The 27893-nt window shown below is 38.9% G+C and overlaps 1 protein-coding gene across 2 annotated transcripts in view; it reads left to right on the top strand.

Moving 5' to 3' along the window:
- SENP2 (SUMO specific peptidase 2) overlaps positions 1–27171 on the top strand; it is a 41168-nt gene extending 13997 nt beyond the window's left edge. The window contains exons 7-17 of one of the 2 annotated variants that reach the window (XM_014846135.3): positions 8085–8188; positions 9758–9852; positions 10414–10465; positions 11131–11194; positions 13103–13279; positions 14651–14782; positions 16686–16889; positions 17445–17524; positions 19600–19684; positions 22550–22645; positions 24203–27171. In XM_014846135.3, coding sequence (XP_014701621.1) covers positions 8085–8188; positions 9758–9852; positions 10414–10465; positions 11131–11194; positions 13103–13279; positions 14651–14782; positions 16686–16889; positions 17445–17524; positions 19600–19684; positions 22550–22645; positions 24203–24265 — 1152 coding nt within the window. In that variant the 3' untranslated portion in view covers positions 24266–27171. The remainder of the gene's footprint in view (positions 1–8084; positions 8189–9757; positions 9853–10413; positions 10466–11130; positions 11195–13102; positions 13280–14650; positions 14783–16685; positions 16890–17444; positions 17525–19599; positions 19685–22549; positions 22646–24202) is intronic. The other variant, XM_070509275.1, reaches the window with a different exon arrangement.
- The last annotated feature ends 722 nt before the right edge of the window (positions 27172–27893 follow it).

Genomic DNA, 27893 nt, shown 5'->3' with positions numbered 1-27893 from the left:
GTTGGCCATTTCTATGTCTTCTTTGGAAAAATATCTGTTCATATCTTTTGCCCATTTTTTAAATTGAGTTGTTAGGGTTTTTATTGTTGAGATGTATGAGTTCTTTGTATATTTTGGATATTAACCTCTTTATCAGATACATGGTCTGCAAATATCTTCTCCCACTTGTTAGGTTGTCTTTTTGTTTTGTTGATGGTTTCATTTGTGCAAAAGCTTCTTGGTTTGATGTAGTCCTATTTGTTTATTTTTTCTGTTGTTTCCCTTGCCCAGTCAGACATGGTACTTGAAAATATGCTGCTAAGACTGATGTTGAAGAGCGTACTGCCTATGTTTTCTTCTAGAAGTTTAATGGTTCCAGGTCTTACATTCATGTCTTTAATCCATTTTGCATTAATTTTTGTGTGGTGAAAGATAATGGTCTGCTTTCATTCTTTTGCATGTGGCTGTCCAGTTTTCCCACCACCATTTATTGAAAAGACTTCCCTTTCTCCATTATATGTTCTTGGCTTCCTTGTCAAAAATTAGCTGTCCATAGATATGTGGATTTATTTTTGGGCTCTCGATTCTCTTCCATTGATCTGTGTATCTGTTTTTGTGCCAGTACCATGCTGTTTTGCTTGCTATAGCTTTGTAGTATATTTCGAAATCAGGGAATGTGATACCTCCAGCTTTGTTCTTTTTTCTCAGGGTTCCTTTGGGTATTTGGGGTCTTTTGTTGTTCCATATAAGTTTTAGAATTCTTTGTTCTATTTCTGTGAAAAATGTAGTTGGAACTTTGATAGGGATTGCATTGAATCTGTGGATTGCTTTAGGAAGTATGGGTATTTTAACTATGTTAATTCTTCCAATCCAAGAGCATGGAATATCTTTCCATTTCTTTGTGTGTTTTTCAATTTCTTTCAAGAATGTCTTATAGTTTTCAGTGTACAGATCTTTTATCTCTTTGGCTAAGTTTATTCCTAGGTATTTTATTCTTTTTGTTGCAATTGTAAATGGGGTTGTATTCTTAATTTCTCTTTCTGCTACTTGGTTGTTGGTGTATAGAAATGCAACTGATTTTTGTTTGTTTTTTGAGGAAGATTAGCCCTAGCTAACTGCTGCCAATCCTCCTCTTTTTGCCGAGGAAGGCTGGCCCTGAGCTAACATCGTGCCCATCTTCCTCTACTTTATATGTGGGATGCCTACCACAGCATGGTGTGCCAAGCGGTGCCATGTTTGCACCCGGGATCTGAACTGGCGAACCCCAGGCTGCCGAAGTGGAACGTGTGCACTTAACTGTTGCGCCACCGGGCCGGCCCCAAAATGCAACTGATTTTTGTATGTTGATTTTGCGTCCTGCAACTTGACCATATTCATTCATTCTTTCTAAAAGTTTCTTAGTGGATTCTTTTTTTTTTTAAGATTTTTTATTTTTCGTTTTTCTCCCCAAAGCCCCCCGGTACATAGTTGTGTATCTTTAGTTGTGGGTCCTTCTAGCTGTGAGACATGGGATGCCGCCTCAGCATGACTTGATCAGTGGTGCCATGTCCATGTCCAGGATTTGCACTGGTGAAACCCTGGGCCACCAAAGGAGAGAGTGCAAACTTAACCACTCGGCCACAGGGCCAGCCCCTCTTAGTGAATTCTTTAGGGTTTTCTATATATAAAATCATGTCATCTGCAAATGGTTACAGTTTCACTTCTTCCTTTCCAATTTGGATCCCTTTTATTTCTATTTCTTGCCTGATTGGTCTGGCCAAGACTTCCAATACTATGTTAAATAAGAGTGGTGACAGTGGGCATCCTTGTCTGGTTCCTGTTCTCAGAGGGATAGCTTTCAGTTTTTCTTCATTGAGAATGATATTAGCTGTGGGTTTGTCATATATGGGCTTTGTTGTGTTGAGATACTTTCCTTCTATACCCATTTTATACAGAGTTTTTATCATAAATGGATGCTGTATCTTGTCCAGTGCTTTCTCTGCATCTATTGAGATGATCATGTGATTTTTATTCTTCATTTTGTTAATGTGGTGTGTCACATTGCTTGATTTGCAGATGTTGAACCATCCCTGCATCCCTGGAATAAATCTCACTTGCTCATAATGTCTGATCTTTTTAATGTATCCTTGTATTCGATTTGCTAGTAATTTCAGTTGAGGATTTTTGCATCAGTGTTCATCAGTGATATTGGCCTGTAATTTTTTTGTTGTTGTTGTTGTCCTTGTCTTGTTTTGGTATCAGGGTAATGTTTGCTCCATAGAATGAGTTAGGAAGCTACCCCTTCTCTTCAATTTTTTGGAAGAGTTTGAGAAGGGTAGGTATTAAATCTGTGAATGTTTGGTAGACTTTACCAGGGAAGCTGTTTGGTCTTGGACTTTTATTTTTTGGGAGATTTTTGATTACTGTTTCCATCTCCTTATTTGTGATTGGTCTATTCAAATTCTCTATTTCTTCTTGATTCAGTTTTTGGAAGGTTGTATGATTCTAAGAATTTATCCATTTCTTCTAGATTATCCAATTTGTTGGCAGACAGCTTTTCGTAGTATTCTTTTATAATCTTTTGTATTTCTGAGATGTCTGTTGTAATTTCTCCTCTTTCATTTCTGATTTTATTTATTGTGCCCGCTCTCTTTTTTTCTTGGTGAGTCTAGCTAAAGATGTGTCAATTTTGTTTATCTTTTCAGAGAATCAGATCTTGGTTTCATTGATTTTTTTTTTTTTTAGTCTCTATTTCATTTATTTCTGCTCTGATTTTTATTATTTCCTTCCTTCTACTGACTTTGTGCTTTGTTCTTCTTTCTCCATTTCCTTTAGGCGCACTGTTAGATTGTTTATTTGAGATTTTTGTTGTTTGTTGAGGTAGGTCCATATTGTTGTAATCTTCCCTCTTAGAACTGCTTTTTCTGAATCCCATAGTTTTTTGGTATGTTGTATTTTCATTTTCATTTTCATTTGTCTCTAGGTGTTTTTTAAATTTCTACTTTGATTTCTTCATTGACCCAATCGTTGTTCAATAGCATTTTGTTTAATCTCCACATACTTGTGGCTTTTCTGATTTTCATCCTGTAGTTGATTTCTATTTTCATATCTTTGCGGTTAGAAAAGATGCTTGGTATTATTTCAGTCTTCTTAAGTTTATTGAGACTTGTTTTGTGGCCTAATATGTGATCAATCCTAGAGAATGTTCCATGTGCATTTGAAAAGAATATGTATTCTGCAGTTTTGGAATGGAATGTTCTATATATATCTACTAAGTCCATCTGGTCTAATGTGTCATTTAAGGCCAATGTTTCCTTATTGATCTTCTGTTTGGATGATCTATCCATTGGTGTAAGTGGAGTGTTAAAGTCCCCTACTATTATTGTGTTACTGTCTATTTCTCATTTTATGTCTGTTAATAATGACTTTATGTATTTAGGTGCTCCTATGTTGGGTGCATAGATATTTACGAGTGTTATGTCCTCTTGCTGGGTTGTTCCCTTTGTCATTATGTAGTGCCCTTCTTTGTCTCTCTCTCTCTTTTTTTTTTTTAAGATTGGCACCTGTGCTAACATCTGTTGCCAATCTTCTTTTTTCTTTCTCCCCAAAGCCCCCTGGTACATAGTTGTATATCCTAGTTGTGAGTGCCTCTGGTTGTGCTATGTGGGATGCCATGTCAGCATGGCCTGATGAGTGGTGCCATGTCTGCGCCCAGGATGCAAACCAGTCAAGCCCTGGGCCGCCAAAGTGGAGCGGGTAAACTTAACCACTTGGCCACAGGGCCAGCACCCCTTGTCTCTTGTTACAGTTTTTGTTTAAAACTCTATTTTGTCTGATATAAACTCTATATTTTGTCTGCTACCCTAGCTTGCTTTTCTTTGCCATTTGCAGGCAGTATCTTCTTCTATCCCTTTACTTTGAGTTTATGAGTGTCTTTAGGTCTGAAGTGTGTCTCTTGTATGCAGCATATATGTGGGTCTTGTTTTTTAATCCAATCGGCCACCCTATGCTTTTTGATTGGAACATTTAGTCCATTGACATTTAAAGTAGTTATTGATGAATATATACTTATTGCCGTTTTGTTACTTTTTTTCTGTATGTTTTAGTAGTTTTTCTGTCTTTTCTTCTTCTCTTGCTCTCTTCCCTTGTGGTTTGATGGTTTTCTTTAGTATTATGTTTGGGTTCTTTTCTCTTAATTTTTTGAGTATTTATTATATGTTTCTGGTTTGCGATTACCATGAGGTTCACATATAATAATCTACATATATAGCAATCTATATTGAGTTTATGGTCTCTTTAGTTTGAACTCTTTCTAAAAGCTCTATTCTTTTACTCCCATCCTCCCACATTTTATGTTTTTGATATCATAGCTAACCTCTTATTTCGTGTATGTGTATCCATTACCCTCTTATCATGGAAATAGGTAATTTTTGTGCTTTTGTCTTTTTTTTTAAAGACTTTATTTATTTATTTTAAGACTTAATTTTTTTCTTTTTTCCCTCAAATCCTTCTAGTACATAGTTGTATATTCTTAGTTGTGGGTCCTTCTAGTTGTGGCACGTGGGACGCCACCTAAGCATGACCTGACTAGTGGTGCCATGTCTGTGCCCAGGATTTGAACTGGTGAAACCCTGGGCTGCCGAAGCGGAGCACGCAAACTTAACCACTCGGCCATGGGGTTGGCCCCAGTACTTTTGTCTTTTGACGCTGACGTTCATATTCTTTTCATAGGTGGTTTGTCTGCTACCTTTCCTGTATTTTTTCCTTTACCAGTGATTTTATTGCCTTTTTTGTGTGTGATAATTTTCTTTTTTTTTTTTTTAAAGATTTTATTTTTTCCTTTTTCTCCCCAAAGCCCCCCGGTACATAGTTGTGTATTCTTCGTTGTGGGTTCCTCTAGTTGTGGCATGTGGGACGCTGCCTCAGCCTGGTCTGACGAGCAGTGCCATGTCCGCGCCCAGGATTCGAACCGACGAAACACTGGGCCGCCTGCAGCGGAGCGCGCGAACTTAACCACTCGGCCACGGGGCCAGCCCCTGATAATTTTCTTTTTTAAAAAATTATTTATTTTTTTTGTGAGGAAGATTGGCCCTGAGCTACCATCTGTTGCCAGTCTTCCTTTTTTGCTTGATTAAGATTGTCCCTGAGCTAACATCTGTGCCACTCTTCCTCCATTTTGTATGTATGACGCAGCCACAGCTTGGCTTCATGAGCAGTGCATAGGTCTGTGCCTGGGATTCAAATCCGCACACCCTGGTCCACCACAGTGGAGCACATGAACTTAACCTCCACGCCACCAGGCCAGCCCCATGGTTGATAACTTTCTTATTCCTATTTGTGGTCTTTTCTTTCCCATTTAAATAAATTCCTTTAGCATTTCTTGTAAAACTGGTTTCTTGGTGATAAACCCCTTTAATTTTTGCTTGTCTAGGAAACTTTTTATCTCTCCTTCCATTCTGAATGATAACCTTGACAAATAGAGTATTCTTGGCTATAGGTTTTATCCTTTCAGCACTTTAAACCTATCATGCCACTCCCTTCCAGCCTGTAAGGTTTCTGCTGAGAAATCAGCTGATAGCCTTATGGGGTTTCCTTTTTATGTCACTTGTTGCCTTTCTCTTGCAGCTTTTAGGATTCTTTCTTTATCTTTAATTTTTGACGTTTTTATTATAAGGTGTCTTGGTGTGGGCCTCTTTGGGTATATCTTGTTTGGTGCTCTCTGTGCTTCCTGTGCCAGGATGTCTGTTTCCTTCCTTAGGTTAGGAAAATTTTCAGCTATTATTTCTTCAAATAGATTCTCTGTGCCTTGTCTCTCTCTTCTCCTTCTCAGACACCTATAATATGAATGTTAGTGCACTTGATATTGTCCCAGAGTTCCCTTAGACACTTCTTGTTCTTTTTTAATTTTTTTTCTTTTATCTGTTCAGCTTGTGTGAGTTCCTCTAGTCTTTCATCCAGCTTGTTGATCCATTCTTCTGTAGATTCTACTCTACTATTGAGTCCCTCTAGTGAATTTTTCATTTCCAGTATTGTATTCTTCATTTCTGATTGGTTCTTTTTTATATTTTCCAATTTTTTGTTGAGGTTCTCACTGAGTTCATCCATCCTTCTTCCAAGATCAGTGAGCATCCTTATGACTTTTTGTTTGAACTCTTTGCCAGGTAGGTTGCTTATTTCTGTTTCATTTAGTTCTTTTTTTCCTGCTCCTCATGCATTCCTTGCCCCACAGAGGTGGACCCACTTGCCTGCCTGCAGAGGTTCCAGGCACCCAGCCTGTGCAGGCTCACAAGTTGCCCAAGGGCTTGCTGTTGGATGGGGCCAGTCTCTAGGGCAGGCTGCCTGCCCTGGCTGAGCTGGATTAAATCAGTGCTTGAGTGGGCAGGGCAGACCCTGGGCTCACAGGCCAGGGGAAGAACTCTAGTGGTGTCTGCCAGCATCTGTGTCAGCATGCCTGTACTACATCACAATAATGGTTGCCACCAATGTCTCAGTCCTTGGAGAGGTCTCACCTCTCACTGAGATGCGCTCAGAGCATATCAGGTGAGTCTCTTTTCACCAAAGGACTGTGCACCTTTCTTTCTCGTGATTTCAGGTTGCTTTCTGAAACAGGTGAATTTGTGTGTGGGCCCTTTAAAAGCTGCCTTTTTTCCGTTCCTGTCCGATAGTTTTTCTAGAGATGTTCCCTGTTGTAGTTAGTAGCCAGCAAAGCCAGATATTATGATACTTGTCTCAGTTGTGCTGAATCTGAAGGCTGCTTGTAGTAGTAACACTTCCCCGCTCAGGTCCCCGACTCCCCCAGGGAAGGCTGTGTACCTTAGGATTTCTCCTGGCCGGCTGTGAAGCTCTGCAGCTTGCAAAGGTGGCTTTTTTCTCTCCAGAAGGGAATTTCTGCCTCTTTCGCCTCACTTAGGACTGTCCCTTGTTGTGGGGGTTCTTTTTATCCAGTTTTCAGTTCTCTCTCAGGGGTAATTATTCCAAGAATAGTTGTAACTTGGTTGTGTTTGTGGGAGGAGGTGAGTCCATCTCCGGGTCCGCCTACACTGCCATCTTGACCCCAGGAGGGATTTTAAGGAGAGGTATGAAAGTATGCTTCAATACCTCTTAGAATTCAGAAATGGGACTGAGCAAATATGTAGGGAGTATACACAGGATATATTCTATAAATATTAGAAGGTAATATTAGCAAGGACATAGATATTCATTGGTTAATGTGATATAAAGTTATAGGGAAGAGCCTGAATCCCTGATTTCAGTCTTACATAAATACGTGCCACTGACCAGGATACCCCATGTGTTTAGGGGGAAGATGATGACTTCAGTTTTGGACACTGTTTAAAGTGCCTGTGAAACACACAAGAAGACCTGTCCCATAGAACTATGGATATAGGTGCTGAGAGTTTTGAGAAGAAGGCAGGGTTAGAGACACATTTCTGAATTTTCTGCATGTTGATGTTATTTAAATCCAGGGAGCTGAAGGGATTATTCAGGGAGGAGATGTAGTGGAGAAGAGTTAATGGGCAGAACCATAGGCATTTAAGGGCAGGCAAAAGAAGAAATAATCTGCAGTGGAGACTGAGAAGATAAGAAGAAATCAAGAGAATATATTCTTGTCCAGGTAGGCAAGGCAAGGTCAATGGGGTGAGATGCTGAAGAAAGAGGTCAAATAACATAAGAGGTGAAAAAGCCTCTATTGGCTCTGGCCATAGAAGGTCATTGGTGACTTTGGTGAGACCAGTTCTGTTTTGGAAGCTAATGTTATGAATATGCAAGTGGATTATTTCTGCTGAGTTTTTTTGCGGTTCACTCAGTTCTGTTCTCAAAAAGTTAGATGCCATCAAGGACTAGCAGATAACATAAATGAATGAGGTGGACTAGAGTGAATGGCCCGTCTAAAGGGACTAGCCCTACAAAGCTCTAGATTGTTGGTTCAGTTTTTCAAAAGAGACCAGATTTTTGGATTTTTCTTCTCAATTTATAAAGTTGGTAATTAATTCAAAGATTTTAAAAAACACTGTGCTGGGAAATACAGCCCATATATGGGCTGCATTTGACCTCTTAGTCTTTGTTTATGATTTAATTACAGATTTATGTGCTAGTAGTTATCTAATATGCCTTCTTTTATTTAGGGTGTTCAAAAAGAGGAAAGAGAGAAGTACCGGAGGTTATTGGAGCGACTTAAAGAAGGTGGTCATGGAAACACTGTTCCTCCTGTAACTTCAGCTCATCATAGGTAAAGATGAGCTAATAAGATAAATGCTTTGCCAGACATCTTTTTCCTCATTTTGGCGAGGGGAATGGTGGGAAGGACTTTCTTGCAAAAACAGGTTAATGTTGAGAGAACTAGCCCTGTGATTTATCTGAACATTGTATCTAGTAATAGATTATATATATAACAAAAATAGAATTTTCTGTTAGCTTTAGAATCCATTGTCCAAGTGAACTCTTACTTGAAACTCTGATATAGAAAATTGGAATCACTGGTTGAATTTGGGTTCCCAGGGGGAGAGAGTTTTTTCAACCTCCCCAACACAGACGTTTCCTACAATCTGTGTGTCTGTCTCTGCCAGCCGCTTGTTCCCCCTCTTTTCCTCTGCTGCCCATCTCTTCCTCTCTCCCTTCCTCCCTCTCTCTCTCCACCTGCACCCTCTCTGCCCACCCACCAATGCACATAGTCTCTGAGGCATCTTAGTGCGTGCATTTTAGCACCATTGGAAACTGTCCACTTTAGAGACAAGATTGAAGTCATCCCAGGTCATAAGAAGTTTTCCTTATAAGACTGCTTGTTAATTAAATACTCTAATGATTTCAGCAATTAGATGAGAGTGGCAGAGGGAGCTGATGTCTGGCCTTATATTCGGATAAAAAATATGTGAGCTCAGGATTGAGGTACACTTGATAATTCTAAGAAGTGGTGTGAGAATACACAGAGGGCACCCAGAATTTATGTCACAGCAAGTTGATGGTAAAAAAGTCACAAGACCATCTAGCTTGTTGAATGTGGAAATAACCGAGGATTATTTGTCTGGGAATTTTAACTTTGGTTGTAAACTTTTTTTTTTTTAATTCTCTTGGTTTTGTTGGTCAGAATGTTAATGTGTTCTCCATTTTGACTAGGTACTGATGGAAGCAGCAGTATAGTTTCGTCACGTCAGTAAAATCCGCAAACCACTTTGCTTTTTTTGGGGGTGAGGAAGATTAGCTCTGAGCTAACATCTGTTGCCAATCTTCAATCTTCCTCTTTTTTTTTTTTTCTTTTTGCTTGAGGAAGATTAGCTGTGAGTTAACATCATGCCAGTCTTCCTCCATTTTATGTGTGGTTCACCACCACAGCATGGCTGACGAGTGGTGTATGTCCGTGCCCGGGATCTGAACCTGTGAACCCAGGCCGCCAAAGTGGAGCTCACCAAACTCAACCACTATGCCACGGGGCCGGCCCCACAAACCTGCTTTTAATGTGTTGTTTTAGGAACTATTTCAGTATGTCATTTAAAATTTCTCATTTTTTAACCTGAGTTTTGTCACACTGAGGTTTTTCAGTCAAGGTGGTGCTGGGGATTAAAAACATCCAGGTTTACGAATAGAGAGACTGGCAGTTGGGTGACCTGGCTGAAAGAGTAGAATCTGGATTAGATTCCTTTTATCCCAATCCCAGGTGGTGATATGTTGCATCCTCTCTCCTGTAATTTGATGTTTCAGGCAATCAATAACACCTGCTTGGAGAAGCTTGCCAGGCAGAGATAGTGAATACTTATGGTGGGTTTTCCTTTTATATCTGATTTTCACTTTTTGTGTTTCTAAGTTCTCAAAGAAGTCACACGGACACATTAAAGACCAAAGGCTGGGGGGAAGAGCAAAGTCACGGAGTCAAAACAGCTCAGTTTGTTCCAAAACCATGTGAGTTCCTAGATTCAGCCCTATCTTAATATATTGAACTCAGATCATGTGCATGTGAAATTGAAAAATGACATACTAGTGAAAGATGGTGTACCAAACTGTAAAACATCAGACCCCACGGCACTGTCTGGGATTTATCCAGTACCGGTAGTTTAGTGAAAAAGCTGTTTCAAGATGAAGCTGATTGATAAGTGACCTCTTGATCATTATTCCAACCTTCAATACAGTAGCACATATTTTGTGCACCCTAAATTAATTTCTTTATATCCCTCATACTAACTTCCTTGTATTTCTCTGCTTGTTGTTCACTAAGTGGCACTAAATGATAGCTTACCAAATGAGCAGATATCAGTCATTTTACACTAAAGATTATATTTAAAGAAGAAAGAAATTTATGCATTTTTAAGCAACTTATTTTGTGAGAAGGCTAGTGTCTTTGGAATTCATTTTAGCATTTCAATGTAAGTGAATGTCCTGATACTTTAGAAACTGTGTAAGTTAAAATTCTAGCTATGTGATTGATTAATAAAGGAAACAATTTTTTCTTTGCCGTCCACACAGATAGAGTTGTTGAAACAAGGGGACCTCTGTGTTCTGTGAGAAGTGAAAAGAGGTACATGGTTCAGCTCATTCTGACATATTAATTTCTTACTTTATAAGCTATATTTATGAGTAACTATGTCTGAGGAATTGTGAACTCTCCTCAGTGCTGGTAGCTGACCAGCATGTTGGGTACACAAGGAGCTCTTGTGTCAGATGCTCACCCTAGCTTGGGAGGGTGCCCTTCTCTGTCCTGGGCATTGGGGGTGGGAGATGCAGGTGCCACGTAGATAAGTGTGGGTCTGGTGGGCATCTCTAGTGATCGGCATCTCTAGTATATGAATGGTGAAGGTACTTCTAAGTGCCTTAGGATTTTGGATGACAGTTCATTTATAGCAGAGTTTGGTAAACTTTGGGCCAAATCTGGTCCACCTGCCTGTTTTTGTAAGAAAGGTTTTGTTGGAACACAGTTTGTTCATTCATTTATATACTGTTTATGGCTGCTTTTAAACTACAATGGAAGTTGAGAAGATGTGACAAAACCCATAAGACCTGCAAAACCTAAAATATTTACTATCTGATCTTGTTCAGAAAAATTTTGCTGACCCTTGGTTTAGAGGACTGTATAAACTCAAGGCAACTTTTGTTTGCAAATTATTAAATCTTATTTCTAAAATTAGTCCGACATGTCCCTGGTTAAAATTATCTAGTCTGTAATCTCTCAATTTTTTTCCTTAGATGTTCAAAGGGGAAAATTTCTGATATAGAGAAGACAGTTGGAATCAGACTCGAAAATGAAGGTGTAAGTAGAAACCCTAGTTAAGTTTTATATCTTTTTACTCTTCCACCTGACTTACATTAAAATTTTGGCGCCCATGAAAAATAAGAAAGATGGTATATGTTACTTTGATTTCTAATTCTGTTGTTTTCTTTGAAAAAGCAGCAGGCATTGAAGATAGACAACTTTGGCTTTCTTCTGAGTTGCTGGATTTTTATCTCTGTGTGGTAGCCACCTTTGTAAGAGGGACCAACTTGCCTCCATCCCAACCCTTATGTGTGTTGCCTGGCTTTTCTTGGAGAATTTTTTTTTTTGAGGAAGATTAGCCCTGAGCTGACATCTGCTGCCAATCCTCCTCTTTTTGCTGAGGAAGACTGGCCCTGAGCTAACATCCATGCTCATCTTCCTCCACTTTATATGTGGGACACCTACCATGGCATGGCTTTTTCCAAGCGGTGCCATGTCTGCACCTGGGATCCGAACTGGCGAACCCAGGGCTGCCGAAGCAGAACGTGTGCACTTAACCGCTACGCCACCGGGCTGGCCCCAGAGAATTTTTTTAAAACTAGATGCCTCTAGGAAAGATATAAGTTCAGGACTTTCTTTTCAGAGTCAAGATTTTGGGTTTACTTGAAAATATTACGAATCTTATGCTTAATTGGATTTTATGTTTTCTGTGTAAGTATTGGAATAAGAAGTGTTCCAGTGATCTCCATAGCAATACCAACATTTTAAATAATAGTGGCAAACACTCCGTATTCCAAAGAAATGTATTCCTAAATTAAAGACAAACTTGCAGTTTCAGATTATTTCACATGTTAGATACATGGAAATACCAAAAAGAGAACTGCTTTGTGTTGGGTATCACTTTGATCAAGTTTCTCTTCTCCCATTAGATCTCTTCATAAGAATTAGTTTTAAGGCTAACTCACAGTCTTAAGTCATAAATCTTTGAACATTCCTTTCTCTAATGTTCCCCATTTCCAGTGATTCAGAGCGGGCCTTTTGTGTTTAATTATCTATCACCTGTGGAACAAAAACTGAAAGAAGAGGGGAAGCTAAGCCTGAGAGAGGGTGGGAGGTGGAGGAGGGAGGCGTGTTTGTTACCTGGCTGATGGCTACATCCTGCTTCTGTCCTTGCTGAACCTGAAGGCTTTGCTGTCTGGGACTGTGGGGAAGGGCCAGCAGCTGCTGGTTTTCTAGGACCGGTATACCTGGCAGTTAGCTAGAGTCAAGAGTACTGGCTAGGTGTGTTGAGAGTGTGGTTCTAGTCCAAAGGTCTATTTCTAAATAAATTTCCTAATTTTAAAATAGTTTGCCTAGCAGATGACTTAAGTTCAGTACTCAGGGTTACATAGGGTCATGATAAGGAAAGGATCTTACCAGAGTTTCTGGGATGCTGGCAGAATTCTGTTTGTTGACCTGAATGGTGGTTACATAGTTGTTAATTTTACAAAAATCAATTAAATGGTACATTAATGTTTTGTGTATTTTTCTATAATACATAATTACTTTTTAAAAATGATGAGATAGAACAAATTTACTTAGTATAAGGATAGCAGTGGTTTATTTTGAGTGGTAGGATTATGGATTGTATTTTTTACTTTTTTAAAACTTTTCAAAATGTCTTTTAACTATATTATTTTTAATTGGGAAAAAAGAACTGAAAATACTTTTCTTGCTGTCTCCAGGGAAAAGGATGAATGTTCTGTTTCATGGTTTGTAGTTGAGGTGTCCTGAGCCCTAGGTTTTGAACCTTTTTGATCCCTCTTGCAGGGATAGGCAGGTATGCTAAATCTACCTCACTCATTGGGGATTTGCTAATTCTCTTTTCTTTTAAGATAATGGCGCTGTTGTGTATTTCCTGTGTTATGTATGTTTATATGTGCAAGTATGAAACATGTCAATAGAACGTAAAACTTTTTTGATCAGAGGAGAGGACACCAGCTGGAACCTGACCTGTCTGAAGAAGTGTCAGCCCGGCTCCGCCTAGGCAGTGGAAGCAATGGCTTACTCAGGAGGAAGATGTCAATACTTGAGACTAAAGAGAAAAATTGCTCAGGCAGAGACAGGGATAAGAGGACGGATGATCTTCTTGAACTTACAGAGGTATTGTTTCCTGTGTTGATCAGAATAAAAGGCATGTTTTAAATAACCTCAGTTATTCAAGACTTGAGTGCATGTTTTGTTGTGAGCAGTTTCTCCAGGTAGGGCTGAATATATGAAAGAAATCAGGCCAAGGGCTGTTCACTCACTGGCTATGTTAATCATTAGTGATCTCTGAAGGTGGCCTAAGGGATCAGATTAATGCTCAGCAAATGTGGGTAGACATAAGTGCCACGAATCTTGGAATATAATGAGTTTTTTGTAGATTCTTTTTCTAACTTTAAAATATTTTGGGTTACATAGTATGGGTTTTGCATCAGGAATGAGTTCATTGCAGTTTTTTTTAAAGTGATTATGGTTTACTAAAATGTCCCTTTTGTTGATTATTGCATCTGAAGTAAAAACTTATAGAAAACAATAAAATGAAGATTGTTAAGAATTCTTATTTTAAATGTGAGCCCACATCTTGTCTCTTTCTCCATTGTTGTCTTAGTAGGTGGTAGTCAGCCCTACTCAGTGAATCTCTCTTGAGCACTTACTATATATTGGGCATGCAGATAGAGAGATCCATAAAACTGCAAAATTGTGTGCCGTTGGGGGAAAGCATTATTTAAAATATTTGGAGGAAAATAATTTCTATTGGGTTTATAGATTCTGTCTTGTAGCTTAAACATGCATTTATCTGCATAATTCTTTAGAATAACGAAGCCATCTATTCAGTAAGGACTCAGTTGCCAGACTGCTGCCTAGTCTTCCAGTTTCTGCCTGTTTGCTTATTCTCTTCACATCAAAAATTGATAGTGTGATCTCTTAGGTGTTCTAATTTTATTACTTTGATGTTTTTAAAGAAAAGTTTAGGAGGTAAATAAGCAAAGTATGAAAATACTTTTATAGGATTGTGAAAGGAGCAAAGGCTAGGGAGTTAGATACTCCGGGGTTCAAATCTTGGCTCTGCCTTTTAATAATTATATGGTTTGGGGCATGTAACTTAAATTCCTGAGCTCTACCTCTTCTATAAAATGGTGATAATACTTTCCCCCCATGCAGATGTGCTCCGAGCATCTGGGACTGTGTTTGGCACATAGCACTAAATAAGTGGTAGTGGGATAATTGAGACTCTACTTTAAATGTAAATATTGCCAATTATTGTTTCCAGAGCTAATAATTGAACTCACATTTTTTATAACCATTGATAAGACTGCTTTGTAGTCCTAAGTTTAAATCTTTTCATACCTCGATTTAGTAGGTCTTTGATAGTAGATTTTTCTCAAGGGTCGGGTATCACAGCGATGAAAAGCATTTTTCAGTCTCAGACTTTCAGTATCTGATGGTGGTTCTGTATTTAAGTAGCAACCTCTGGGTTTTTTAATTCAGGACATGGAAAAGGAAATCAGTAATGCCCTAGGCCATGGCCCTCAGGATGAGATTCTAAGTAGCGCTTTCAAACTCCGAATCACTCGAGGAGATATCCAGACCTTGAAGAACTATCACTGGCTCAATGACGAAGTAAGCTGTCTTCTGTGCCCCTTTGACTGTCGTTATGCTTAACCGTCTACCATCCGTAATCAGAGTGATTTCCACCCAGTTATATGGGCTTGGTAAAGCAGCTTTTAGTTTTGTCTAAATCGAAAACATCTTAAACCTTTAAAAGAACGTTAATTCTGATTGTTTGCTGCCCTTAATTAGGAATGTTACTCTCTTCTGCATCCTTTCTTCATTTCATCCTCCACTTCGTTTACTAGTCTTCAGTGAGATTTTTTTTTTTTAAAGATTTTATTTTTTTCCTTTTTCTCCTCAAAGCCCCCTGGTACATAGTTGTATATTCTTCATTGTGGGTCCTTCTAGTTGTGGCATGTGGGACACCGCCTCAGCATGGTTTGATGAGCAGTGCCATGTCCACACCCAGGATTCGAACTGAGGAAACACTGGGCCGCTTGCAGCGGAGCGCGCGAACTTAACCACTTAACAGCCACAGGGCCAGTCCCTTCAGTGAGATTTTTATAAACCCTGGGTGCAACTGATGAATGGAAGGAAGCAGCAAGTGATACTTTATTTTAGATGAATTCTTAGAGGGGCCATTTCATTTTTTCAGTAATGAAGGGCTGTGTTGATTACCACATGTACACTATATGTCTTTTTCTTTATTTCATTTGAGTGATAACTGCAAAAATTTGCCCCATTGTCACCTTGTATCCTTACATATTTAGCTAAAGCTAGCTCTTGGTTCTTGCCAATTTTCCAGTTGGTCCTTTACCCAATTCCTCAGTTGCTGATTTTCTCCCTTGTCTGCCTTCCTCCTCCCTGGCTAGTGACACATAAACACATTCTTGTAAAACAAATGTTTTGTTTCATATTATAAATGTCATATCTTTATTATAGAAAATTTAGAAAATACAGGAAAAGTGAACAATATTATTGTTCAAAAGTGCCAACCCTCAAAAATAAATGAAATATTAATGTTTTGGTATATTTCCTTCCAGTTAATATTTTTAAATTGAAGTATAATTTATATATAGTAAAATTCACTTCCAGTTAGTATGTCTACATATATATTTTTTTAATCTGTTTATTTCTTTTGGTGTAATTCAGATACGGAGAGTGATTTTTTTATTTTATTTTTTTGGTGAGGAAGATTGGCCTTGAGCTAACATCTGTTGCCAATCTTCCTCTTTTTGTTTGAGGAAGAGTGGCCCTGAGCTAACATCTCTGCCAGTCTTCCTCTATTTTGTATGTGGGATGCCACCACAGGATGGCTTGGTGAGTGGTGTGTAGGTCCATGCCTAGGATCTGAACTTGTGAACCCCGGGCCACTGAAGTGGAGCGCACAAACTTAACCACTGCACCCCTGGGTGGGCCCCTGATTTTTTTGTTTTTTGTTTTTTTTGGTGAGGAGGACTGGCCCTGGGCTAAGATCTGTTATCAGTCTTCCTCTTTTTGTTTGAGGAAGAGTGGCCCTGAGCTAACATCTATGCCAGTCTTCTTCTATTTTGTATGTGGGATGCCGCCACAGCATGGCTTGATGAGCAGTGTGTAGGTCTGCCCCCAGGATCCCAACCCAGGAACCTGGGCTGCTGAAGCAGAGTGTGCAAACTTAACCACTCTGCCCCTGGGCTGGCCCCTTTCTGCATAGTGTTTGTGTGATGCAGTTACATACACCTTTTCATTATTGCAGACTTTCTATTTGAGTTCTTTCTCTTGGCTCTCTTTTTCATATGCCTCAAAAGTACAACTTCATTCTTTCTTAATCCCTCCCATTTTACAGTGATCATTTTTTATTTTCCATTTTCTGCCATAGACAGTCCTTTTTTCCCCTTCCTTAGTACCTTCCCTTCTCTAATTCAGGTAGGTAGAATTTTAATTTTGATAATGTACTTGCCATGTTCTGATGTTTACTCTCTTGGTATTACAGGTCATTAATTTTTACATGAATCTTCTGGTGGAAAGAAATAAAAAACAAGGGTATCCAGCACTTCATGCATTCAGTACTTTCTTCTATCCCAAATTAAAGTCTGGGGGTTACCAAGCAGTGAAAAGATGGACCAAAGGGGTCAATCTCTTTGAGCAGGAACTTATTCTGGTGCCTATTCATCGGAAGGTACATTGGAGCCTGGTGGTAAGTTGAGAGGGTTAATTGTGGGAGTTTAGATAATGACCATTTTCTTAAACAATGAAGGCTACCCTTTCTGTCCAGTGAAAGTCTCGTAGTATATGTTAAAGGCGTACTCTGCAGAGTCCCTTCTGAGTTCTTGAGTTACACAACTTAGGAAGCTAGAGGACAGTCCCTGTAACTGAGGAGCTTTCATTTTTAACAGGAAAGGGTTTTAGTACACATGGGTTATTTATTTTATTAGTTTTGTTTACAAGATGGTACAGGTTTATTGTATAAAAGTAAAAGTATAAAGAAAAAAAGCAAAGAAAAATCTCATCACTCTGAGAGGACCACTTATGTTTTGGGGACTAAGTTCCTAGGCTTTTCTCTAGGAATAGAAGTATATAATTTTATAGAAATGAAGCTCATAGCATCTGTGATGCTTTATAAAAAATGTATCTTAGAAATCCATTCATGTTGGTACATGTATTGAGTTTTTTTAAAGATGCTTTTCTTCTTAGAAATAAAATTCTCACTCCTGTTATGGTTGTTTCTGGATGTTTCATTTTTCTATTATAGGTGATAGACCTAAGAAAAAAGTGTCTTAAATATCTGGATTCTATGGGACAAAAGGGCCACAGGATCTGTGAGATTCTCCTGTAAGTAAGGGCTGGAAAGCTTTGCTGTTACATTGCTATGGCCTTGTTAGGCGCTCCTTCATCTGTCTGAACCCCAGAGGGTGTGGTGGGCAGTGGTCTGATGCACAGTCAAGGCTCTCTTCCCATCCTTCAGGACTTGACTGGAATCCATCTTTTATGTATAAATAACCTAGTATCTGATCTTAACTGAGAAGTCTGGTTTAGTAGCATCATTGAAAACAAGTTTGTCATTTGTTAATAATGAAAATATATCTGACTAGAATCCTGGGGTTTGAATTAGAATTCTTTTAGATTCTGAACATTATTCTGAATGTTCTGAAGAACTGTTCGCTGGGGAGTAGTATTCCTCTAAATTCTTAAGCTCACTCATGTGTCTGTGCTTTCTGTTATAGTTGGGTTCATCTCATAGAACCCAGAGGTAAGTTTTAAATGAAATCATGGTTTATAGGCAACTATTTCAAACAGTAATTGCTGGAAACTTTCCCTTAAAGCATAGCCACTTACTGGCTATGTAAAGTGGTGGCATGAATTTCACAGTGAGGAAGCAAATCAGTGAGACAAGTCTATTTTGAACCTCTTCTGCTGGCCGGAAGCACATGTAGGTTCCTGTTTTGAATTTTAGTAAGGATACTTGGATAATTTTATTAAGGATACTTTAGTAAGGAACTTGTTAAATGAATGATATGAAGGAAAGTTAATAATTCAATTCTCTCTTTTTCAATTATTGATTTACTGTAAAAGATCTTTTTATTTATGGATGTTTATCTCGAGTAAAAAGTATAGAGGGGAAATGTTTTTAAATCATAAGATACACCAAATTGTTATAAAGCAGTTAGTTCCCTCTAGTCTTTTCTGTTTAAGAGGCGTGTAAAATGTGCACACACATCCATGTGCACACACACATACATATGTATCACCACATTCATAGACATGTTCTCGTTGGAATCATACAGCAAAATTTTGTATGCTGCTTATAATAGGATACAAAAAACCCATACTTTTATTACATCCATACTTTTTTCCTTTTTTTAAGTATGAGAAGTTCAACTCCTGGCGGTATCTGAGGCCCACTTCCTTTCCTGATGCCCCTAGTCCAGCTTTTCTCACCTTTGTTTTCATTATCCTCCCAGCCCTGAAAAATTGAATTTCTCCATGCCAAGAGAAAATAAGACTAAGGAGTAAGACTTTTTACTTGTTGGGAATTTTGACGATTTTGCCTTCCAAGAGCCAGATTTCACCCGCTTGGGGGAGATATTGCTGCCCCGTTGAGCACGCATGCCCTTGAGTAACCCTTGTTTACCTCATATGCAGGTTAGGGTAAGAACTGAGATGCCTGGGTTAAATTTGATGAACCTCTGGAGATTTGGATAAAATTAATCACTCTTGATATTTACGTATGTATCTCCTAAGAATAAGGAAGTTCTCTTACATAACCACAATGCTGTTATCACACTTAACGGAAGTTCGCAATCAGTAATGTGGAATCGATGGTTCATACTCTGATTTCTTCAGTTATCTTTTAGAGCTTTTCCCTTAATCCAGGAAGCCACTCGGGGCTCATGCATGTACTTAATGTCTGTCTAGTCTCTTTAATTTAGAACAATCTTCCTGCCTTTTTCTTTGTTTTTCATAGCAATGGCTTTTTTTAGTCCAGGCCAGTTATCTTATTTTATATCTATTTTTAAGTGAGAAAAAGCAAGTTGCAAAATGACGTACTTTTTTTTAAAAGAATAAAATGTATGTTTTTAAATTGTGTATATAGGAGTGGAGTAGAGAACTAGAAGAATACACAGCAAATTATTAATAGTAATTACTTCTAGAGTGGTTATTATGGGTTCTTTTGCATTTTACATCTTATATGTTTTAATTTTTTAAAATAAGCATGTACAATTTTTGTAAGCAGAAAAAAAACCCAAAACTAAATGTAAAAAACAAAAGCAATCACATTTTTAAAAAGCTTATGGAGATGGATTTGAGAATGGCATATCTGTTAAACATCACAAAGTCCTTTGTAATGATAATGGTAAGTCCCCACCGGAATTCATCAATATATTCCTTCTTTGTTGTTTTTTCAGTCAGTATTTACAGGATGAAAGTAAGACCAAAAGAAATATTGATCTGAATCTTTTAGAGTGGACCCACTACAGCATGAAGCCACATGTAAGTGACGATCATCTATATTTCACATACTTTGTTGCATTTACTGACAGTGGCATATTGTTTAGATTTGGCTTCCTTCCTCCCCTCACTCACTCACCCTTAGGCATGCATTCTCCGGAAGTGCACATCCAAAGAATGATCTACTTCTAAGTCTTTTGAAGTTCATTTAACCAAGATGTTTGCTTCTTAGCCTTTATCTTCTTGCTTAAATTGTCAATGTTAACTATATGTTAGCATGTCTCAAAAAATTGAAAGCAAAAACAGTAAATTCAAGTCAGCTACTTTTCTTGGTTGGCATTAACGAAAGTTTAAAGTTCTTGTTCAAAACTTTTCTAGGAATTTTGTGCTTTTAGATCTTAAGGGTCCTCTGCCATGGGTCCTCAGGAGGCAAGTATGCTCTTTGTGAATGCGTTTGGATCTTGCCAGATTTGAATTTCTTTCCGGGTGCAGATTTGAATTTCATTCAGGATTTAAAAATGCATAAATCTTTGAGTCCTCATGGTTTCTTTTTAAAGTAAGCTACATGAATTCAGTTTTAGCCCTAACCTGTGTATAATGGCTCAACTATCTTTGTCCAAAAGCATTTTCATTTCTAAGTTGAGTAATTAGAATGGTAAGCTTTGAAATTGCCTGAGGAGAGCACAGGTATAGGAAGAGTCTGTTAGGATGAATCCTTTGTTCTGGTATGGGAAGTATAGTACAGAAAGCAAATTCTTGGGGGCCAGCCTTGCGGCCTATTGGTTAAGTTCAGTGCATTCCACTTTGGTGACCTGGGCTCAGTTTCCAGGTGCAGACCTGCACCACTCATCGGTGGCCATGCTGTGACAGCGACCCACATACAAAATACTGGAGGATTGGCACAAATGTTAGCCCAGGGTGAGCCTTCCTCAGAAAAAAAAAAGAAAATGAATTCTCTTCATTTGTATATTGGAGTCTACAGTTTTCTCCACTCTGTGGCGTGGGCTTGGGAGAAAATATATACTGGGCTCAAGAGAAAAGCACAAGGTACCCACCGTATGTATGGGTGGTGTGCATGTTCAAACAAAAATTATTTACAATAATTATCTGTATTTCTTTGAATAAAAACTGAGCTGTTGTCATCTAGGATATTTTCTAGCAGTGGAATCAGCCTCTCTTATACTCTTATTATCTTGTGCTGTTATAACTGACAGCCCTAGTGTGTAAGGGGCTGGCCAAGATTAGTGTACCTTGGGCCTAGGGACGTGTGAGCTTACCTCCTGTGGGTTTGGAATCCACAACCTTTGTTTTGTGATGCCCTCAGTGCTGCTTGCAGTAAGTTCTGTTTTTGCTTCAGGACAGAACTGAGGAACAAGGCAAGATTTCCTGATTGTTTAAGCCTATCAAGAAAGTTTTTTCTTTCTCCTGCTCACAGCTGTGTGGGTCCAAAGCAGTAGTCCTATTTTTCTGGCGAGGGAGGAGAAGTTAAACTCTGCACTACTGAAGTAGGCTAGTTGTATTAGAAACATATTTTTTTTTTCATCATAGAGAATATTTTATGGAAAGATGATTTTTATGTATTCTGTTTATATAACAAAGCCTAATAGAAATTGTTCGTGTGCCTATATTGTGGCTGCACAGACTCATTCAAAACAACAAAACCCTTTGCTTTTGGCTGGACCAACACCAGCCTCAACTTTTTTTTTTTTCCAGTGAATTTTTATTTTTTATTTTATTTTTTTTTATTAAGATTATGATAGTTTACAACCTTGTGAAATTTCACTTGTACATTATTGTTAGTCATGTTATGGGTACACCACTTCACCCTTTGTGCCCTCCCCCCAACCCCCCCATTTCCCCTGGTAACCACCCATCAGTTCTCCTTGTCTATATGTTAACTTCCACTTATGAGTGGAGTCATACAGAGTTCGTCTTTCTCTGTCTGGCTTATTTCGCTTAACATAATACCCTCAAGGTCCATCCATGTTGTTGTGAATGGGACGATTTTGTCCTTTTTTATGGCTGAGTAGTATTCCATTGTGTATATATACCATATCTTCTTTATCCAATCATCAGTTGCTGGGCACTTAGGTTGGTTCCACGTCTTGGCTATTGTAAATAATGCTGCGATGAACATAGGGGTGCATGGGACTCTTGGAATTGCTGATTTCAGGTTCTTAGGATAGATACCCAGTAGTGGGATGGCTGGGTCATAAGGTATTTCTATTTTTGACTTTTTGAGAAATCTCCATACTGTTTTCCATAGTGGCTGCACCCGTTTGCATTCCTACCAACAGTGTATGAGGGTTCCTTTTTCTCCACAACCTCTCCAACATTTGTCACTCTTGGTTTTGGATATTTTTGCCATTCTAACGGGTGTAAGGTGATATCTTAGTGTAGTTTTGATTTGCATTTCCCTGATGATTAGTGATGATGAGCATCTTTTCATGTGTCTATTTGCCATCCTTATATCTTCTTTGGAGAAATGTCTGTTCATGTCCCCTGCCCATTTTTTGATCGGGTTGTTTGATTTTTTGTTGTTGAGTGGAAACATATTTTTGATGGAGGCACATTTGGCTGTTTTCAAAATTTATAAATGCTTCTTAAATAATTCTGACTAGAATTCCTCTTCTGGTAATAAACCTTCTTTCAGTTTGGTTTCTTTCTATGAGAGCTGAGAGAGAGAACTCTCACTTTGCTTCTCTCTTTCCTTCTGAAAAACATTTTCTATGAGGTCTTGTACTCCATGTCTTGGTTAGAGTGTTTATATTGCATAAAGACTAACTGTGTGTGTGTCTGTGTTACCTTTATAATACTGTTTCTCAATAGTAATATCTAGAAAAAGTCAAAGGAGTTTGTATTTGATGAAATTTTACCCCTTCCTCCCTTCTTTTTTTGTAATTTTAGGAGATTCCTCAACAGTTGAATGGGAGTGATTGTGGGATGTTTACTTGTAAATATGCAGATTATATCTCTAGGGACAAACCTATCACATTTACTCAGGTGAGTGAAGACCCCTCCTCGTCCACTTACTTCAACAAGGTGAAGTTAAAGCATGTTGCCAGTGCCTGGCACTCATTAAGCTCTTAATAATGGTAGCCGTGCCACTATTATTATTGCTGTAAACCTTGGCCGTAGCCCTATTCTTGCTAGCATTAGGGTTTGTCACTGCATCCGCCCTCAAGTTTATCCTCCTCTTTGGTGGCCAGTGGGACACTTTGCCTATCTCTGAACTCCAGTGTTCACTGGTTCCTGAGTACTACTGATATTTTAGCCAAAGAGGGAGGCATGTCAGAATATGTGAGAGCAAGGGGACATCAGGTCTTGTGAGAGCTTAAGCCATAGGTCTAAGATGTAACTCTGAATACTGCCTTTCCCTTCTGTTCTGGTTATTTTTGGTTCTCCATAGCTCTGCAATTGAGTGGAAATTCAAATTCAAATTCAAAGTTGGGAACTCCTGAGAATTTTATGTTTGTTATAGTGGATTCTCAACCTTTTTACAACCAAGGAGAACCCCCTTTAAAAAATATTTTTCTTGAACAGACCTCATTTTGATAGATCTACCAAACTATACTTAATGGATAGTGGGACTGATAACCGTGTTCCAAGCTTTTGAGCAACGTGAAGTAACTAGGGCTCCCATGCTGGATTCATGCAGTCCCAGTCTAAAATGAAAAGGCCCTTCTTGGTTAGTTTCAGCAGTCTTACTAAGAATAAATGTGGAATTTTTTACTACATGTTTTGAGCTATTTAAAATAATGTATGAATCCAAGGGTAAGGATTTTTTAGGCCCTTCCAGGTAGGAAATCACTCGTTTATAGTAAAGTGGTATATTAAGCTATTTATAAGGAGATGCCAGGAGTACCTCAAGGCTGTAAACTTCTGATTTCATCAGAAAGACGACTGGCTGAGTTACAGGGGATTTTGGATTTGTCTTTTGTATGTTGCTGCTTTGAAATTTGGCCCATGTAGTGATTATCAGTTAAAGCAGAATAATATATTAAGCAAAGCATCTCATTCTTTGATGGTTCTAAATAACAAAGAGTTATTTGTTTGCCAAACCTAGTGACATAATTGAAAGAGAGAAGTTGCTATTTGAACAGAATGGAATCTACAACCTTTGGTAGAGCAGAAGGAAATTTGTGGATTTGGTTTTTTTCTTTATTTAAATAGAGTTCATGTTTTTCTCATAAAAAACAGAATGTTCATTTTAGAATGTTTTGAAAATATATATAAGTAGAAAAGTTGCCTATTGTGCCACCACTAGATATTTCCATTTTGGACACGTTTTTGTTAAGAAATTGTTGTTGGACTCTATTGTATAAATCTGCATCCTTCTTTGATTTTCCTTAACATGTAAAAATGCTTATGATACGTATAATAATAAACATTATAAACCTCCTTTTTGGTGGCTTTATAAGGCTGTACCATGATGTAAAAAAGTCAAGCGTACGTAAAGGACGTGGACATCCTGCTTTATTTACCTTTTTACACCTAAAGGGTGTTGACGCTGTGCACATTACTGTGTAACGTATGTGTTGTTTGTGGATTCCTTCACAGCACCAGATGCCTCTCTTCCGGAAGAAGATGGTGTGGGAAATCCTTCATCAGCAGTTACTGTGAGAATGCCCTGCCCGGTCCCTCTAGCTGCTGGTGGTTCTTTCACAGACGGACGTTTCCATATACCTCATGCATTGTGGGTTAAGAAGTCCCTGCATCACTCTGTTCTCGCACAGGTACTGAGCTGTCAGAGTGCACCAGGCCTCTCACAGCACCCTAGTCCTGACTTGGCGCGCGGAGGGCTGCTTGCAACCCTGCTCGGAAGGCTGTGCCTGCTCAGAGCCCTGGACTCTTCAACCCCCACAAGAACAAACGCTAATTAATACTTTTTTTTTAAGATTTTTTTTTCCCTATGAATGTGGGAAATGCAAGATTTATTCTATGATTTCGTGTGTGTGTTTGTTCACAAGTATTCATTCACTCACTCATTTGCAAACATAATGGGCAGTGGTTTTCTGCTGCTCTTTTACAGTTAACTCTAAATTACTCGTTTGAACTATTTATTTCTGAAAGGAATGTTAATCAAGCTGCCACTCCCTGCTGAAGATCAGGAGGGGAATCAGTGGGGGGAGGAAGGAAGTGTTAATTAACTTCTCTAACGCTGGAGCAGTAACTGCCAACTTGAAGCTGGAGGTCTTTCTTTTGAGGCTTGAAAATGCCGGGAGAAGCGCTGTGGTGTAGGGCTCTGCCTGCCTTTCAGAGGAAGCCTGACACTACAGCATTGGCACTGTGTTGTGGAAAAGTGGAACTGTGGCCAAGAACTCTGGCCATCCAAGCGTCTTCAGAAGAGTGTCGTGGTCATCCTAAAGAGACTTCCTTTTCTGGAAATGAGGTGACTTGGCTACTCTTGAAACTGGATTTGAAGTAACTGTAAACCCTCAATCTGCATTTTCATCCCAGATCTGGTTGAGTATAAACCTCAGAATTGTAAGGGCTGGCCTGAGCTGTTTATGTCAGAAGATACTATTCAATTTAAAGCTATTTTTCCTCAGAGTTTTTTTTCTATATATAAAGCTGAAATTAAGTTTTGTATTCATTAGGATTTACATCTTCCCATTCCACCCCCGCTGAAATTTGTGGAAGAAAATTTAGTACTTGGCTCTGAGGTTGCCAGTTATACAGTAATCTATTTTGCATATGAAAGTTTGTATTTAACTTTTTTGTTCATTAAAAACCTTACAGTGGTTACACATTTTTAATTTCAGAAAGTTTAGAGTTGGTCAGAACATATTTTGCAAGATCTAGTGCCTAGTGTTGCTTTTCCGATGTAATAAAAGGTTGTCTGGCAGAACCTGAAAAGTATATGCTGAAATGATTTCTAACCCTCTCCCAATTTAACCTCCCAAACTTGTTCTGGCGCACAACAGCAAGAGGTTAAACCAGAAAAATTGGGCCTGTGTTAGCTATGAATCAACATGTCTGCCATGTTGCGGGCCCAGGCTGCTGGTCGCCTGGGCATCCTGTTGCAGCTGCTCTTCCTGAGACGTCTAAAGGTCTTGGTGTAGGACCTGGGGCTTGTAACGTGGATTGGAGCGGCTGTGCTTACTTGAAGGCCAAACCAGAGGACGTGTGCTTAGGTGATGCCTAAAGAGTGAGTGGGTTGTGCTGAGTGCCCCTCAAGCTTAGGCTGCACAGAGAACCCTTCCTGCAGCCTCTTTTCCTTTCCCAAGGCTGCTGGAACTGCGCCAGTGAGTACTGGCATCAGGCAGCTGGTACAGCCAAAAAAGGCCAGAGGTTTACTGGGTCAACATTACACCAAAAACCTGGTTCCCACTCGGCACTAGTAGGTTTCAACTGAGAATTTAGTGCCTTGGTTAAGATTTGTTCCAGGTCGGGGAAATCCTGTTAGGAATGGCAGTTTGTATTCTGCCCCAATGAGCGATGCCGGAGGTTAATGTGTTTGTATTACAAGAATTTGAGGGTATTCTTAGAGCAGCTTTCACCGAGCTTTCCATTAATGTGTACTCTTAGGATAGCTCTTAATAATTCCCCAGGACATGATGGAATTGATAGGAGCAGAGAGTTAAGCTAGAGAATGGCATCTTAGTTAACCCTGAGTTCCTGAATTTAATATGAGATACCACAGGCCATGTTTTTAGGCACTGACATGTCTCTCTTGGTGCAGAGAAACTTGCTGGTAATAGAATTTTTATATTTAAACAGTTTATGGGAAAAGCAGTCAGGTGATAAAAACAGCTATTGATTTTATCAGTAGCAAATTATCAGCATTAAAGCCCGCTGAGATCGATAGATATGTATTTTTTTTTATTGCAATAGTTTGGGGGTCTGGAAAAAGGTGGAGTGACTATTGTTCTTTTTTAGTAGGCAGTCTCTCCTAAAGATTGATAAAGAAAAGAACAAAAACAATTGTAGGTAAGCAAGCGTCTTTCTCATGTTTGACCTTGTACTAGAGCCAGGATATGGGTGGGAGGGAAACAGACTTGGGGCATATGGAAGATGTTCTGGAGAGCCCCGCATTCTACCTCAGTTTCCTAAGGCTGTTAGAACTTCTGATCTTCTCCTCCTCTGAAATCCTAAGCACAACTTGGGGAACGCTGGGTCGAATGTTGGATGTTTGCCTGTGCCGTGAGGAGTTGCTTGGTGCTGGGACCAAGGTGTGGGTGTGGGAGATGTGTCCTCACAGGCATATTAAACCTCAGAGACAAATAAACAAGGTAGATAAATTTGTTTGTAATAAACTTAGTACTATAGTTAAGCTACATTGTTTAAATTGGCTTTTTGAACTAATTGGGAACCTAATCTTTTTATGATAGTTTGAGAAAAACTCTAAGCACCCCATATTCAAACAAACTTTTGGTATTTGTTTGTGAGTTGGGGCTCTAGCTGGCTGTATCGCTTTGATAATTGTTTTCTTTTAATTTACCTAATATATACGGGGGCGGGGTTTGGGTGTTCGAAATAGGTGTTGATTTTATCTATTTACCAATAAATTCATCTCTTTAATTCAGTGGCTTTCAAATTTTTTTTATTCCAACTCATAAATGTATTTTATATTTGTGACCAGTACACATATACATATATATTATGTGATCATATATGGATGCAAAAGTTTTATAAAAACATTACTTTCCTTACTTCTCTCTGATAGTTTTATTTCAGTTTTTAACAAATGTGCATTGTGACCACCAGGTTGATTTCTCAACCCACTAATGGATAGAAATCCACAATTTGAAAAACACTGCTCTAAATGCACTGACAGCAAGGTGCAAGTTATGTTTAAAACTATAAAGCTTGAGACCACAAAAATATGATAAATGTGGGGCTGTTTTGAGGTGAATCTGTCTAAATCTAGGACAACAGGCCAGAAGCTTTCAGACCCTCTGTGGAAATATGTGGTGTAAACCATCCTTGTTCTTCAGGTTTTTATATTGGCGTTTCCTAAAACATGTAAGTAGAAGTCCTGTTACTTCTATGTAGGATGTAAAACCAAGGGTTCTATGGCTCAATGAGTGTCGTACCACGTCTTTTCCCCCTGGGGATGCATAGCAAATCTTCTAACAAATTAATGTCTTAACCTAGCATCTCTGGAGACTTGGGCGTCGAGCTCTTCTCTGTGCGACACCAGTGGAACTGTTTTACAGAATACACTTTGGAAGGTGCCAGGAGCAGCAACAGAGAGCTTTTGGAAGCATGTGCTTCAAACACACTGGGGAAGCAGCCCTCCCTCCCC

Source organism: Equus asinus, chromosome 5 (assembly GCF_041296235.1).
Source record: "Equus asinus isolate D_3611 breed Donkey chromosome 5, EquAss-T2T_v2, whole genome shotgun sequence".
NCBI lineage: Eukaryota > Metazoa > Chordata > Mammalia > Perissodactyla > Equidae > Equus > Equus asinus.
Note: the sequence above shows the minus strand (reverse complement) of the source record. Positions and strands in the feature narration are given on the sequence as shown.